Source organism: Chrysochloris asiatica, unplaced genomic scaffold, assembly GCF_000296735.1.
Source record: "Chrysochloris asiatica unplaced genomic scaffold, ChrAsi1.0 scaffold00142, whole genome shotgun sequence".
Lineage (NCBI taxonomy): Eukaryota > Metazoa > Chordata > Mammalia > Afrosoricida > Chrysochloridae > Chrysochloris > Chrysochloris asiatica.
In genome coordinates, this window is record NW_006408660.1 from 3,466,666 (window position 1) to 3,482,779 (window position 16,114).

The 16,114-nt window shown below is 39.7% G+C and overlaps 1 protein-coding gene across 1 annotated transcript in view; it reads right to left on the reverse strand.

The window, feature by feature from the left end:
* The window catches only part of HECTD4 (HECT domain containing E3 ubiquitin protein ligase 4), a 139,619-nt gene that overhangs the window by 52,316 nt on the left and 71,189 nt on the right, over window positions 1-16,114 (reverse strand). Inside the window, exons 39-48 of the mRNA XM_006870461.1 lie at window positions 15,637-15,772; window positions 14,251-14,433; window positions 13,601-13,765; window positions 13,014-13,183; window positions 11,988-12,103; window positions 8,007-8,110; window positions 5,818-5,979; window positions 5,559-5,707; window positions 3,643-3,722; window positions 60-223 (exon numbers count right to left, since the gene is read on the reverse strand). Of these exons, the coding sequence (XP_006870523.1) occupies window positions 60-223; window positions 3,643-3,722; window positions 5,559-5,707; window positions 5,818-5,979; window positions 8,007-8,110; window positions 11,988-12,103; window positions 13,014-13,183; window positions 13,601-13,765; window positions 14,251-14,433; window positions 15,637-15,772 (1,429 nt within the window). The remainder of the gene's footprint in view (window positions 1-59; window positions 224-3,642; window positions 3,723-5,558; window positions 5,708-5,817; window positions 5,980-8,006; window positions 8,111-11,987; window positions 12,104-13,013; window positions 13,184-13,600; window positions 13,766-14,250; window positions 14,434-15,636; window positions 15,773-16,114) is intronic.

Sequence of the window (16,114 nt, forward strand, 5' to 3'; positions counted from 1 at the left end):
CCTTATGAGAACAAATTACTAAGGAGAATTTGTTTTCTTTTCTAAATAAGATAACCTACCTTTTTCTGAATGTGAACCACAGGCCACATCCCACCAGAGACATCTTCAAGGTAGGGAGAGAGACGCTGCCCACAGTACGTGAAGTACACGCGGCCCTTGGCTGGCTGTCCTGGAGGAGGTGGAGTCCCCTCAGTCCTCTCCCAGCCAATTCCTGCCACATCACCTGCAGCAGAGAATACGAAGGAAAACAACATGCTCTTCCCCACTTACCACAGGCACACCTCGTTTTATTGTGCTTTGTTTGCTTTACTGCTTTCTGCAAATATTTTTTTACAAAGTGAAGGTTTCTGATAAACTTGGGATGAGCAAGTCTATCAGTATCATTTTACCAACAGCATGTGCTCACTTGGTGCCTCGCTGTCAAATTTTACTAATTCTTATAGCATTTCTAACTTTTTCATATTGCTATTACATACTTCCTAGACTATTGTCTAGTGGAAACATAACTTTTGTATGCACGGAGAAACCAGAATTTGCATGACTTACTTTACTGCGGTGGTCTGGAACCAAATCTGCAATATCGCCAAGATATGTCTGTACTAAACAAATGTTCAATTTGCAACCATGTCACATATCATTGATTATTTACTTGTACCCTCAGTTGAATTTATGTATTGTATTTAAACAGCTATAGACTAAGATGACAGAAATATAAACAACTTAAAAAAGGTAAGTCAGAAACTATTTAGAAGGAGAAAAATACCTAGTATCTGATTAATTACTGTAAGTACATATTTTAATATGGAGTCCGGGTGTGGTGCTGCAGGATAATGCATTGAACCACAAGGTCAGCAGTTCAAATTCACTAGTTGCTACTTGGAAACCCTTTACAGGGTCACTGTAACTAACTAACAACACAAATTAAATTTAGCTAAGACAAAAAGAGAGACACTGAGTACTATTTTTAAGGTGGTGGGATACAAGTTTTCCTGTGGAGATACTTGGTTTCTTAGAGGAAACTATTGTATATATAAAGGACGTAAAGGTAAAAAGGTAAACTTTCATGTAAACTTGTGGAAGATATGAAAATGGTCTTTAAAAATGTATTTTGAAACTTAGCTTTTAGTGTATGCTGAAGGTACAGCATTACATCGCATCACGATCCCTTATTTACAGGTATTCAAGATGTTTTAGAAGGAGCTCTGGTAGTGTAGTGGTTACAAATCGGGCTGTGAACCACAAGGTCAGCAGTTCAAAACTACCAGCTGTTTCGTGGGAGAAAGATGAGGCTTTCTGCTCCCATAAAGATTTACAACCTCGGAAACCCTGTACAGGGTCACTATGAGTCGGAACCGACTCCACAGCACATAGCCACCACCACCAAGATGTTTTAGCAGGCAGCTAAGGTAATACAGGATGCACAGTGGCTCCATATGATAGGCACTGGACTATGATTACAAGGTCTGCAGTTTGAGCTTCCAGATGCTATGGAGGAGAAAGATGAGGCTTTCTGTTCCCACTAAGATTTAAAACCTTGGAGACCCTATACAAGGTTGCAATGAGTTAGAGCTGACTCCATGGTACTTAACAACAACAACAACAAGGTAATATAGGCCAGGCTGCTTTCTGATTAGGTTACTGGATATGGGGTAAAACTTTCAGAACTGTGAGGTGCATGCCTGTCACATGAGTTCTCCTGTGCCAGCGGCTTCTGACAAGTGCAAGAACATGTAGCCTTATAATTAGCCATTGAACACGAATTCTGTTTTATATCAGAGCCTCACATGCTTTTGGGTTCACTGGAATGGAAGTGTCAATGGCTTAGGACTTAACTAGAGCATCCCTAGGACCTAGAAGACTGTCTAGCATGTGGGTGATGCTTGAGAAATACCTGGTAAATTTCTCAGACATTAACAAACATCATAAGGGAATGATGTGTTGGGCCTTGGGGCTCAGTACCATAGTCTTACTGCCCTAGGAAACCAGAAGATTTGCATGACTCACTTTATTGTGACACCTGCTTTATATACCATGGTCAATTGGAATAATATAGTCCATAAAGGCAATGTTCTATATCCTACTTTGGTGAGTAGTGAATGGGATCTTAAAAGCTCATGAGTAGCAGGTTAAGATATAACTAACTACTGGTGTCTCTCTGTGCAGATGAAAGAAGAGTGATGAAAACTGAAGATGCCTGGAATCAATTATAATTTGTTCAATAGACTAGTGGAACATATAAATATCAGTCTCCACTACACTAAGTGGATACCATAAGAACTAGATGGTGCCCAGTTCCACTACCAACTGCTCTGAAAAGGATGATCTTAGAAGGTCCTGGATAGAGTGGGAAGAAATGTGAAAGAAAACCCAAAATTGTAAGTGAGGTATGTTCACTCTAAATGATCAACCACTCAAGATCAAAAGGGCCGCATTTACCTAAGGACAAAGCTCAGATGGGCAGGGAAAGAGGGTAGAATGGAAACAAGAACCACAGGGAAGAAATGGGATAACTGATGTTACATGGAGGGGATTGCAATCATTGAAATAAAATAAAGTGTACAACTTGTTGAATGCAAAAAAAAAAAAAACTTGTTGACTCAATTCACAATAAAAAGTTTAAAAAAAAAAAAAACTCATGATATATGAATACTAGAAAGATTGCTCTAGAGGCTGAGACCGTAGTACAAACTGGGTTCCTGATTCCTATTCTTGCACTGACTGATTCACCTTTTTAAGAGGAGGGCAGCACCTGAGGTCTGGTCCAAAATTTTCTCAAAACCCAACAGTAACAAACAAAACCCCTGCTGATGCTTCCCCTGACCTCTCCATAGCCCCTTTGTGCTATAGTATGTACTCAGCTAAAGCAAGAGAGAAACAATTTGACCTGAGTTCCTTTCAAAGTTACAACTTGATCATCACCAAAAGCCCTCCACTCCTGCAAAGATGCAATTTAACAAGTAACTCCCTGAAGGAGAAATGACAGAAGAATGACCACACTGGCAACAGTAAGAGTCGGTCTATTGTCTGGAATCACTTAGTATCCCCATTTAAACACCCTGCCCACCTACAACACATAACAATTTCAATTTTATCAGAGGTAACGGAAGATGTTCTGTCTGAAAATAAGTAGTTGACATGTGTGATGGCTTCTATTGTCAAGAAGACAAGACAGATGTTTGGCTAATGCTGGAGTAACAAGATTTATTATACACACTTTACATGAAGACTGAAGAGGGAAAATAGATTTCTGTTACTGAATCAACTGCATGACTGAAACATCTGGTAGAGGTTTAGGCCAGCAAAAGCCAAAGTGTATGGCATGCATGCATTAGTAATGCATTTCTCGAGTGCCTCATCGCTAGTGGTAGGGTTCTCTTCTTTGGAAGCTTTATCTGCTCATTAATTAAAAGCTGATGAAAGACTAAACCTCAGAGAGAAGCAAAATCTCAGGGTTTTCTTAATGATGGAAGAAGAAACACAAACATGACTCCTAAGTTACCAAATGGCAAGGTCTTATCAGGGGAGGAGTTTGGTGTGAATGAAAGTAGATCAAGTTGCTAAATTTGTTTAATTTTAATCTCTTTAGACTAAAACCATGAGAACTGAAATATACAGAAGAAAAAAAGCTCCCACTGCACTTACCGGGAGACAGAGTCACATCTAAACGCACACTCTTCCACTGTAATAAACTGGAGCCGTTGTAGTGTACAGCTCGGCCATTGCTAAGAGAAAAACAAAAGGAAGTCAAGACAAGACCAATCTGTCAACACAGAGGCAGTTAAGTCATAATGGGGAAGGGGCCATCGTCTCAGTGGCATGAGGGTAATTAGAAGTGAATAATAGCTATTCTCTTTCCATAAACACAAATATTATTAAAGTAAGTCAAAAAGTATTGCTACAAAACCATAGAAATCTTTATATTAAACAAAAATATCAAAATGTGAAGCAACTGTTTATCTCCATCTAGCTCTATATACTCATGAAGGTGGTGTTCCTATCTTTCTAACCCTTCCTGAAGAATTCTGCTGTCTTGACCACATCAAAATGGTAGTTTTGGCATTTTTGAGGGATTAAAATCATGTTTCTTGATAATGTTCTTTGAATTTGGAGAACATAGATAAATCTGAAAGGGCAAAATCAGAACTGTAGGGTGGATGGAACATGGTTTCCCAACAAAATTCTTGCAGGACAACCCTTGCTACCCTTGAAGAATGAGCAGGTGCCCTGTTGTGATGGAAAGATTCTTTGGTGCAGCTTTCTGGCCTTTTTCTCAAGTACGCACTTTTCAATTTTCTTAACACATCTTCCGAATAAGACTCCATGATCATTCTGTGTCTTTTGAGAAAATCTATCAAGATTACCTCTTTGGGGACTCCAGACTCATGGAAAGTCAAAGGCTGTGTGCTAGCAGCCAGGAGGCAGGCTTGCTGCATGTGCCCTTTGGTTGTTTAAATGATTATATATTCTTGAGTATTTTTGTGTACATCCCCACCCACTCTACCAAAAAACCAACAAAAAACAAAGAGGGAATAGAAACCAATACTGTTGAATGACGGTGTACAGAGGAGATTGTAATCATTGCAATGAAATGATAAGGGTAAAACCGATATTCTCCCATGTAAACTATCACTCAATTCACAATAAAAACTTGTACAAAATACAATATTACATCTTTGAAGTCCCCCAAACCAGTTACCATAACTTTTTGAGCTGACCTCTCTGCCTTGAACTGAACTGGTCCAGCAGATCCCCTTGACAACCCACTGTCTTGATGGCACCTTCTTTTTGAAGGCACCCGAATGAAGCTGAGATAAGTGTATTACTGAGAGAACTTGCCTGCAATCATCCACTGATCCCAGAGCCAGGTTTAAAAAACGTTTTGTTTGGAATAAACCAGCACGTTGTATTAACTAGAACCCTAGTAGCAATACTTTTTAACTTACCCTCTTATTATCAACTGGGATTTACACATTTGGTGGGTAGAGATTATATGACTTTCGTATTAGTACTCCAATAGTATATGAGTCCTGTGAGGTGCTGCAGGATAAGCACTGGACCACAAGGTCAGTTTGAACTGCAAGGTTGGCAGTTCAAAACTCACCAGCCGCTTCTTTGAAAACTTACACAGGGTCAGAACCAACCTGACAGCATTTACACCAGCTGGTCCTTGGAAACCCTGCTCAGGGTTGTGAGTCAGAACTGACTCAAAGGCACCTAGCAACAACAACAGTTTATGTATTTGCAGAATTAAGGATCTAGGTTCAAATACATCTGAGAAATAAGATAAGCAGGCCCTTCTCATGGGACAACTAGAATTCTCCAATGTGCAATGTACACTATAAATGTCTAAAACAGGGAAGGAATGCAGTCTATTTCCCCAAACTTCTTTGAAGACAGATCCTATTTGTGTTTCCTGAGCACCTGTAATAATTTTATTTCTGGAACACCAACACAGAACTTGTGGGAAGCTACTGCTTCCTGGGATAGAGTTTGGGAAATACTGCTCTTCTGATCTACCTGAAATCTTCTTTTACATAAAAACAATAGTAGCTACTTACTTATGGAAAAGACATGTGCCCACTGGATTAGTCCAAGCCCCATCTCGTTTCTCAGCTTCTGTAGCAAAGCCAAAGGAAACGATTGGTCCAGTGTCGTCATCCGTATCGCCATAGGAAACAATTTCAATTTCCCAGTAAAAAGATGGGGCCTGAAGAAATACCATAAGTGGGGAGACAATTAGAGGGATCAGTCTGGGCTCTTAAACTGACTTTTGCTTTCAAGGAAGGAGTCCAAAGACAGCGTCTCTCTCTCTCTCACCTGAACTGGCAGTGGTGAGGTGGCATAGATAAATGTGCCACGAGGCAGCCCTCCCCCAGCACTGGGGTCAGCCAGGAAGGTGACTGAAGTGAGGTGAGAGGAGAACATGCAGGCTCGGACAGGTGGAAACACTCGAGAGGGGCTCCAAGTAATTTCTCTGGGCTACAACAGGGAAAAAAAGCAAAATCCTTAGCTAACATAATTGCAAACAGGAATCCTTCCATCCCCTCAAAGAAGAAACTACATTTTTATTTGATGATATTACATGATGGCATATTCCAAAATAAACCACAGCAAAACACAGCATATATTTTTGACTCAATCAGTTTCACTTTTTTATCCTAATAAATGAAAGAGGAATGTGAAGAGGTAGCTCTAAGGATGTTCATGAGACCACTATCATGGTGATAACTGGCGAAAATTTAGAGGTCCAATAACAAAGCCTGAGTGAGTAAACTGAGGCACGGATGGACACTGGACTAACAAGCTGTTGTTGGTTGACATGAAAAGACAGTCACTATCTACTGAGTGAAAAAAATCTGGCTACAAAACAGCAGACACAGCAGAACTCCAATTTTGTTTGAAAAAACATAGGATTACATCATGTAAATATGCTGACAATAGTAACTGGAGAGGTTGAAAATTAAGGCGACTGTCTTTTATATATTTTTCAAATTTCAATTTTGAAATAACTTCAACCTTACAAAAAATTTTACAAGAATAATCAAGCAAATAATACACTTGATATACCAATTTTCCTAAACAATTTGAGATCTAATTTACATATCACACAATTCACACTTTTATACAATCCAATGCCTTTTAGTGTATACAGATACATCTAGCCATCACCACAATCTAAGTTTAGAACATTTTTATCCCTCTTAAAAGAAATCCTATACTCACTAGCACTGGCTCCCCATTTTCCCCTCTCCTCGGCTCCTGTTGTTGTTTGTTACGTGCTGTTGAGTTGGTTCTGATTTATTTTATAAATGATCTTATTTATATAGGGCTTCAGAGGAATGGCTGGTGGTTTTGAACCACAATCTAGTGCTTATCCTACAGTGTCACATCAGGACTCCTCCTCAGTCCCTAAAAAGCACTAATCTACTTCCTGTCTCTAAAGATTTACCTCTTCTGGATTTTTTATATAAATGGAATCATGTAGCCTTCTGTGGCTAGCTTCTTTCACTCCGCATTGTTTCCACGGCTCACCCATGTTGTAGCAAGTACCACAATGCCATTCCTTTCTATGGTTGAGTCAGAATCCACTATATGGAGAGACAACATTTTGCTTATCCTGGAATCCCTTTTTTTGCCTTTTATGAATAATGTTCCATGAACATGTATAGATACATTAATTTTTAAAAACATTTTGCCAAATATGTTTTCTAATCACTTTCTTATTTTTCTCTGTACATATACTTACCTAAGACCAGAAAAAAAAGCTTTTTTCTTTTCTCATTGACAACAACAAAAATTATTCACTAAGTAATGAGTTCTGTTGTTCTGTTGCAATGTTTCAATACCAAGAATGTCAAGTCAACGTGCTCTGACATTCAGAGACGCTAACATGTCATTGCAGCTCATACTAAATGACTTTGCAAATCTTTGTTTTAATGTTACTATTATGAACATGTAATACTGGTCCTGATGTGGTACTATACTATACGCACTGGACTATTAACCACAAGGTTGGTGGTTCAAAGCCAGCAGTCGCTTCTTGGAAACCCTACACAGGCATGCTATGAGTTGGAACTGAATTGATGGCACTTAGCAACAATACTGGTGTGTGGAGCACAGTGGCTCTATAGAACATGCACTGGACTGCTAACCACAACCCACCAGTCATTCCTTGGAAATTGTATACAGGGTTGTCATGAGTCAAAACTGACTTGACGGCACTTAACAACCATACTGGTCTATGGAGCACGGTAACTCTGAAGGATATGCACTGGACTAATTGGTTTGATCCTGTTAGCTGCTCCATGGGAAAGGTTGAAACTTTCTGTTCCTGCAAAGAGTTACAGCCTTGGAAACCCTACATGGGATTGTTATGAGTCGGACTGACTCGGTAGCACTTAATAACAACAACAACAACACACTGGTCTGTATTTCTCAATGACAGTTCTCTATATGACACATGCTGCAGCCTGGCAAGAGGTGTGGTGCATTCTGCAAGGGCTCACCTGTCTCCGGTCAGCCTGCAGCGGGGGCGGTGGGGGCCGAGCACAATCCCGGTAGAGCATCCTCAGTCGTTCACACTGTACTTCCACAACTGCAAGTCGCTCTCCTGGTGAGATACACACAGAATCCATGAAAACAACTGCTGTAAGGCCCCAAGTGGGCTCTGACTCTTTGGTAGTATGGTCATGCACTTAGAGAAACAAGTCAAAGTTTTAAAAAAGAGCAAACACCGTGAGACAGCTTAGTCTATTACATGTAGCTCAGGCTCATAGTGAGGGGGTCAAGGATGAGAGGCTTGTAGTGGGGCTGGCTGGGTTCAGAACCTGGCTCTATCACTTTGTATGTAACATCCCATTTCCACTGTGTAGGCAATAACAGTAGTATGCCTCACTGGGTTGTATTGAAGATGAAAAGGATTCATGTAATCAGAGCTGTTAGTCAAGTCCCTAGAAAGGCTAAACACTTATCAAATGAGAAATATTCTTCTTATCACCTAATAAATAAAAACTATTTTTATTATCAAAACAGATTTTTAACAATAATATCTACTGAATACCTCCTACGAAGAAGGCACACTGCTTGATGTTGGTGAATACAAAGATATATTAATCAAATCTCCTGCCCATGAAAAGACATAGACAAACACACAGAACGCAGAGAATAATGCTCCAAGGCTATACTATATGGTTACAGGATACAAGGCATAAGCCTAGGCACAAGGGAGGGAGAGAGAATATCACTCCAGAATCTAGAAAAGCATAATGGAGGCAGTGTTAAGTAGATCCTAGGATAGGTAGGATTTCAGCAAGCAGAGAAGGAAGGGTGTTCTAGGTCTAGAATTTGTCAAGTGCAAGATGGCTGAAGAGTGACCTGTACTGGATACAAAAATTAATTCCAAAGACCTAAATGCAAGAGCTAAAACGATAGTGCTTTAGAGAGAAAACTGTCAATTTTCAGAAATCACCACAATGTGAAATAGGAAAAAATTTAAGGATAGAAAAGAGTTTAGAGGGTTACTAAAAAGGAAAACAGCATTAGAAATACAAGGGTGAGTAAAACAAATATCCACACTCTGGATGTAGAATTTATTTTAATCAACTTTTAGAAAAGACAAGTACATAATTTTTTGAGATAATCTCCTTGCTTTTCAATACATTTTGTCCATCTGTCAACAAGCTTTTGTAGTCCCTTACTAAAAAATGTTTGAGGCTGAGCTGCGAGCCATGAATGCACCACTGTCTTCACGTCCTCATCAGAGGTGAATCTTTCTCCTTGTAGGGCTGCTTTCAGGGGACCAAACAGATGAAACTCCTATGGAGCAAAATCAGGACTATAAGGAGAATGCGATAACACTGTCATGTAAGATCACAATGCCCTTGGATAGCAGTCCTCTGTGTTTAATCCAAAGTTTAGGCTTCAGCTCTTTAGTGAGCAGCTCACTGTAATGAGCACTATTAACTGTTGAACCTTTTTACTGATAATGTTCCAATATTGGACCTTGAGAATCCCAGAACACTGTAAGCATCAGTTTTCCAGCTGAGTGTTGATTTTTGAACTTTATCTTGGTCGGCGATTGAGGATGTTTCCATTCCATATTCCGCCATTTACTCTCAGGCTTGTAGTGATGAAGCCATGTTTTGTCACCAGTAATGATTTTTTAAAAGAAACTTTTACCTTCCTTTGAGGATCAGTCCAAATTTTGTTCGCCGATGTCCAAATGCTTCTGCTTTGCTGTGAGTTGTTTCGGTGCCCATCTCACACAAACTTTTCAAAACCCAAGTCTGTCGTGGATTATTTCATAGGCACAGCCATGGCTGATTTGTAAATGATTTGCCACATAATCCACCGTCACTTGTCTATTTGACAGAATCATTTCTCATGCACACTCAGTGTTGTCATCAGTCAGGGACGTGGATGGGCATTTTAATATAACAGAAGTGTAGATAATTTCTGATTCACCTTCATAATAAGCAATAATCAAAGCAGAAAGAAATAAAATTAAAACAAATAAGGATAGCTATTCTTTCCTTATATTTTGTGGAAAGGTTGGTACATTGGAGGACTGTTATTTGATTGTGGACAATTTTATGTAGTGTCCAATTATATTCTTTGGGACAAATGGCACATTTTCAATTCAACAAATCTAAACCAACTACCAACTTATAGGAAATATGACGACAAAAGAACATGTTAAATGACACTACATGGATTCAATCAGCAAAATCCTTCAACAAATAAATTACAAGGGAAAAAAGAGATTGAGGGAGAATCTATAATTTTAAAGAGACTCAAAAGACAACAACAAATTACAATGTGTAAACTTTATTTGGATCCTGATTCAAATGAACAAATGTAAAAACAAATATGAGCTTTGTAAGAAAATTATAAATGTGAACATTGACTAATGTTGTTGCTGTTAGGTGTCACAGAGTCAGTTCCAACCCATAGCAAACCTATATGTGCAACAGAACAAAACACTGCATGGTCCTGTGCCACCCTCACAATTATTCTAGTTTGAGCCCATTGCTGCAGCCACTATAACCATTCATCTTGTTAAGGGTCTTCCTCACTTTTCCTGACTCTCCACTTTACCAAGCACGATGTCCTTCTCCAGGGACTGGTCCTTCCTGACAACATGTCTTTATTATCAGGTATGTGAGATGAAGTTGGTCTATGTACAAGTTCCACCTGAGCACAATTAAGTATTCTGGAATTCCCATTCTTCGCAGTGTTATCCAAAGCTTGTTATAACCCATAGCAGAATGCCTTTGCATAGTCAATAAAACACAGGTAAACATCTTTCTGGTATTTTCTGCTTTCAGCCAACATCCAGCTTATATCAGCAATAACAGCCTTTCATATCAACTTCTGAATTTGGCTTGCATTTCTAGTAGTTTCATGAAGATGTCCTGCTGTAGCTGTTTTTTAAATTAATTACAGCAGAATTTTACTTGTGTAATATTAATGATATTTTTCTATATTTCTGCTTTCTGTTTGATGACCGTTCTTTCAAATAGACACAAATATGGTTTTCTTCCAGCCATGTGATTGTCTCCCAAATTTGACAGCGGTAAGTGAACTTTATAATTTCTTCCTTTTGCTTTAGCTTAATCTCTTTTGACATCAAATTTGGTCTTTTCTTTCTTTTCTTTTTAATAATCTTTTGCTTTCTTCATGTCTGATATCATCTCAGAACTCATCGGGTCTTCAGCCATTGATGTTCAAGGCATCATATCTATTCTTGAGATGGTCTCTAAATTCAGGTAGGATAAACTCAAAATTGTATTGTGACTCTCATGGACTAATTTTAATTCTTAAATTAAAGAGTTATTGTTAATTTTGAGATGTGACAATGATATTGTTTATTTTTTAATGAGTCATTACTTTTTAGAGACACATACAAAAACTTACTGATAAAGCAATATACTATCTAGGATTTGCTTAAAAATAATTCACAGGGGAGTAGCACAGATAAAACAAGATTGGCTATGAGTTGTTAATTATTGAAACTGAATGATGGAAACATGGGGGGGGGCTCACTATGCTAGTTTAGTTGAAGTTTTCTCTAAGTACACAAAACACACACTTATGTAAAATCCTAAGCATGAGTGTTAGTGCAAACTCGACTTTGAACTCAAATGTGGTTAATAGTAAAGTCAGAAAGTACATGGCTTCCTGAAGACTCAAGGGTTCTTCCTAATAGTGAAATAAAGCCAGTATATTAAAATGAACAGAGTAAAGAAACACAGAGCCAAGGACCGAAAGTTCAACTGGAAACTACTGATTCATAACTATTCATAACACTGAAAGCTTTTTATTTACATTTACAGGTCTCGGATAACAATGAGTTGTGTTAAGTGGAATCTTTAAAGCTCAGCCGTTTGAAATGTGTGTATGAAAACAGTGAACAGTGCGTTCTCAAACTGTCAGTGTATTGATGAAACACAGTAAAGGGCGGTGGTGAGAAAATCACAGTTACTCACCAGCACTGCACTCCTGGGCTACTAGGTTAAGAACTTCAACAGCTGCTGGACACTGTTGTATAAATTCTTCACAAAATAAGCTGTCTTCTAGAAGCTGGGCCATGACCAGGCATGCTCTTAATGTGAAAAAAATGCACAACATTTCAAAGTCATCAGTGTCTACTCTCCAAAAAGTCAACAGAAAAACATGTCAATCAGTTCTGTCCCCTGATTTACATCAAGGTTCAACTCCTCATTGTGTTTGCTTTCTCTGAGCTGGACTGGCTTGAAAATACATGAATAACTGTGGGCCATCCAGTAACTGTTGACACTGCACAGACAATCCGAAAAGGGAAAAAGACTGTTGCCATCCTCATTAAATGGAGACCAAAGCCCCTGCTGAGAAATCAGCATCCTCTCGTAAAAGCTTCTCCTGTGTTTCATGGGCAATATTAGTGTTCTGGAACAAGAAGGTTCCAAATGCTTAGGAAATTGATCTCTTGTACCAGATTTAAATTCCCTACTAAAGGTTTCTGCGAAATCCCATTGTCAAAAGAGAAACTTACTACTGCTGTTGAATGGTCAACAAATAACTGCAGTACCAGGAAAATAACTAGTTTCTCTTCCAATAGCAACCCTGTGAACATTCCCTAGGTTTCTCCTCATCAGTTGGGAAAGTGATGAATCAGTTATATATTAATGGTGTTTATAAAAGAAAAGGCTTAATAGAGAGGAATTCCCATGAGAAAACAAAGTTCTTTACCAAAGGGGAGCCTGCCTTACATGTTCACATTTCACATCACATTTCAATTGTCTGTTTCATTTTCTTAGGTGAACAACTAAGTTTTATTTCGATGTACAGAACTAGGGAAAGCAACAAACTAGAAACAGAGTGTAACAAAATGGTTCTGCTGCCTAGCCTCGCATGAGCTTAAAGCTGTGGATTCCCCCATCAACCTGGGGTAGAGGGCCTACCAAGGATGCCTGCCTCTGTTGGCCTTGCACCTTTAGGGCACATGAGGGGATCTTGGGTTGCGGGGTGCTCACCTTGTTCTTATTTCAGCGAGAAGCCGAACGACTGCCATGACAGGAGCTGAGCCATCTCCTGTTGCAGGAAGTGAGGTATGAATAGAGAGACTTCCCTCCTGAGGAAGCAACATGGACTGGACTGCCTGTACTACCTTCTCAGTAATGGACAGTTTATGAAGAGGCAATGCCTAGTGGCGGTGGGGGAGGGGCGTGGCAAAAAGTTAAATTCAAGGAGTTAGTTTATAAGAAATGAGGGTGTTATTATTATCTGGAATTAATTCTCAAATTTTTCAGTTAAAAAATTAATAAAATTCCCACATAGAACATTGTAAACCAGATCAATACAGTTAAAAATACAATATATTGCAGAGTATTGCTAGCCCACAGAGAAATTAATTTTGTCAATTCAGTGAAAATTTTCACATAAATGTTACTAGCAAATTATTTTAACGAATATAAATACCCATTACAAACATAAAATGCACATAACAAGTAAAACTTAGATCACTGTTTGGGCACCTGCACGCACATGCCCATTATTCGTTACTGTGCCGTCAGTTACCATTGGCAGTGACATTTCATGATACATTTAAAAATGACCTTACCTCTGATCTTGGCACACAAAGTCTAGACAATGGAATAGTCAATGTGTCTGATGCTTGCGAAGTCTTTCTACAGTCTATGGGGGGGAATCTGACTGTAGCTATACCTTCCTGTTCGTTGATGGAAGCCACTACGCCGATGCTTCCTGATATTCCTCTACCTAAAACCTAGAGACAGAGATGGATTAGCACTACCTACCAGCTCTGAGGGTGAGAAGAGGACATTTGTTGGGGTCACTGGGAGTGTTACAGCGATCGTCTGTTAGGATGCCCACAATGAGCCCTGGAGAGAAGTGTGAATAACAGGCCCTGAAACCTCATGGTGAGGTCATCACAATGTGCTACAGTCTCAAATTTCCAGTTGTAAAATAGTGCCCATGTTCACAATGCTGCAGGACACAAGCAATATAGTTAGCATTCTATAGTATTGCTGTGTCAAAAATCAACTCGAGAGAACCAAATGACAACAGTATTGCATTAATATTTTGTAGCACAGTATGGATGAGAATTCATGAGTTTGTCAGATTTCTTATTTAGCTTTAAAGAACAGGACTTGAAGGGACTCGAAGGATGGTACTTTGATCAATTAATCAATGAATGGCTAGATACAGGGAGAAAGCAGTGGCTTGGGGAAAATAAAGGTAAGTGATTACCTGGACCTCAGACCCTATTTTGATTGTCTCTTTGAAGCCTCCCAGTGCGCACAGTGCGGCTACGGCCTGTCGGGCAATTCTCTGGAGTTTGGCAAGCTTTCTGCCACTGCTGCTGCCATTTTCCAAAATGCTTTCTGCATACTTCCCCAACTGCGGGATGTACATCAGTGCACGAGACAGAACCTAGACATAAGAAACGGCCCAGACACTTGCTGTTACCAATTTGGTTGTTTTGATAGCAACAGTGATGATGTGCCAAAAATGGTGCCTGAGTCCTAGGTAAAGACAGGACTCTGGATATGGGAGGGGCCCATTTACTACCAGGTCCAATCTGTGGCATTTTGGCCAGATGTGTTTTCAAGAATACGACAGAATCAGAAACACACAACCTCAAAATATGAGTGAATCCAACATTGTGTTAATAAAATCCCTAAATGAAAGCAATCATTTATCTAAAGGAAAATCATTGCAGCATATTGCCTCCATCTCAACACCCAATTCCTTTTAGGACAGGAGAGAATTCACTTGATGAATGACTGCAGGAAAGGGGAAATTCAATGTAGATCTATAGTTTTCAGCAAAATGGAGTGCTGTTGTCATGATGTACTACTTACTGACGTAACACAGACACCATCCTTAGGACCTAAATAAGCACACTTTAAAAATATATACACCAAGGCTTTGTGATTTCCTAATGCCAGGACCCACCTAACAGAAGCAAGAGGAAGAAGAAACAAGGATTGCCATTCTTTGCCCAAGAGTACTTTCCTGTCACTGACTGTGAGGGTTGGAAATGTAAAGGTAGACATTTTGTAACAAAAGGAAGGGAATGGTTGACTTTGCAGTCCAGGAGTGGAGGGCCCTGGGACTATCAAGGGAGAAGAGTGGAGTGAGGGACCCTACCCAAAGAAACAGTGACACCAGAGATGGAGGCAGAGACGATGATGTGGAGAGATGGAGTGGCTGGGGACTCTAGACCCAGAGAGGAAGAGGGGCTGTGTGCTGACGACCAGGGGACAGGCTTGTGGGGTATACCATTTCATTGATGATGCATGGAGGGGATTGTAACCATGGCAATGTAACCATACACGATAGGATGAATGTAAAGCTAATGTTCTCCCATGTAAACTATCACGTAATTCACACGAAAACATCAAAAAAAAAAAAAAAAAAAAAGTACGTTCCTGTCAACCTCAAAATTAGAACTGGTGGTGAGAAGAGACATAGGCTAACAGAGTTGAAACTGCTAAATCAAATGGTAAAATCCAAAAGATGCACAGTAATGGGTATATCTGGGCCACTTGGAAATTCTTTCTATGCTAAAACATCGCCTCTAAGGATGTTAGAGTGCTGGAACGTTCTCTGCTCAGCCGCTCGGGCACTGACCTTTTCTGCAGTTGTGGTCCATATTTGGGCAGCGTTTGACTCAGGGGCCATCAGCAAGCTATGAAGCAAGGCGATCACTTCCGCAGCCATGCTGTTGGCCACGTGTCCACTGATGAAGGGTCGCACGGGATCAGTCCTGTAAGTGTCAACATGGCAAACCGTTGGTGCCCAGTGATTGGTAAGAATGCCGAGAAGTAGCTTTCAGGGTTAACATCAAAGGAAAACAGTTTCTCTTCATAAAAGGAAAAGTTGATTTTGTTGACTGAGAAGAAGAGAAAGTAAAGTATTACCAGGAAGAAATGCCTCTCACATTCTGGTGTCTGAAGAATCGTTTGACACAATGGATCTCACCTTTTTTTTTTAATTGTAGAGGCCACCAAGATTAAGGACAGAGAGTATGTTGTGCCTACTCCTGTCTTGCAAGCACAAAACACACCACACAAGTTTCCCAAAGGCAGCACTCATCCACCCCCACTTC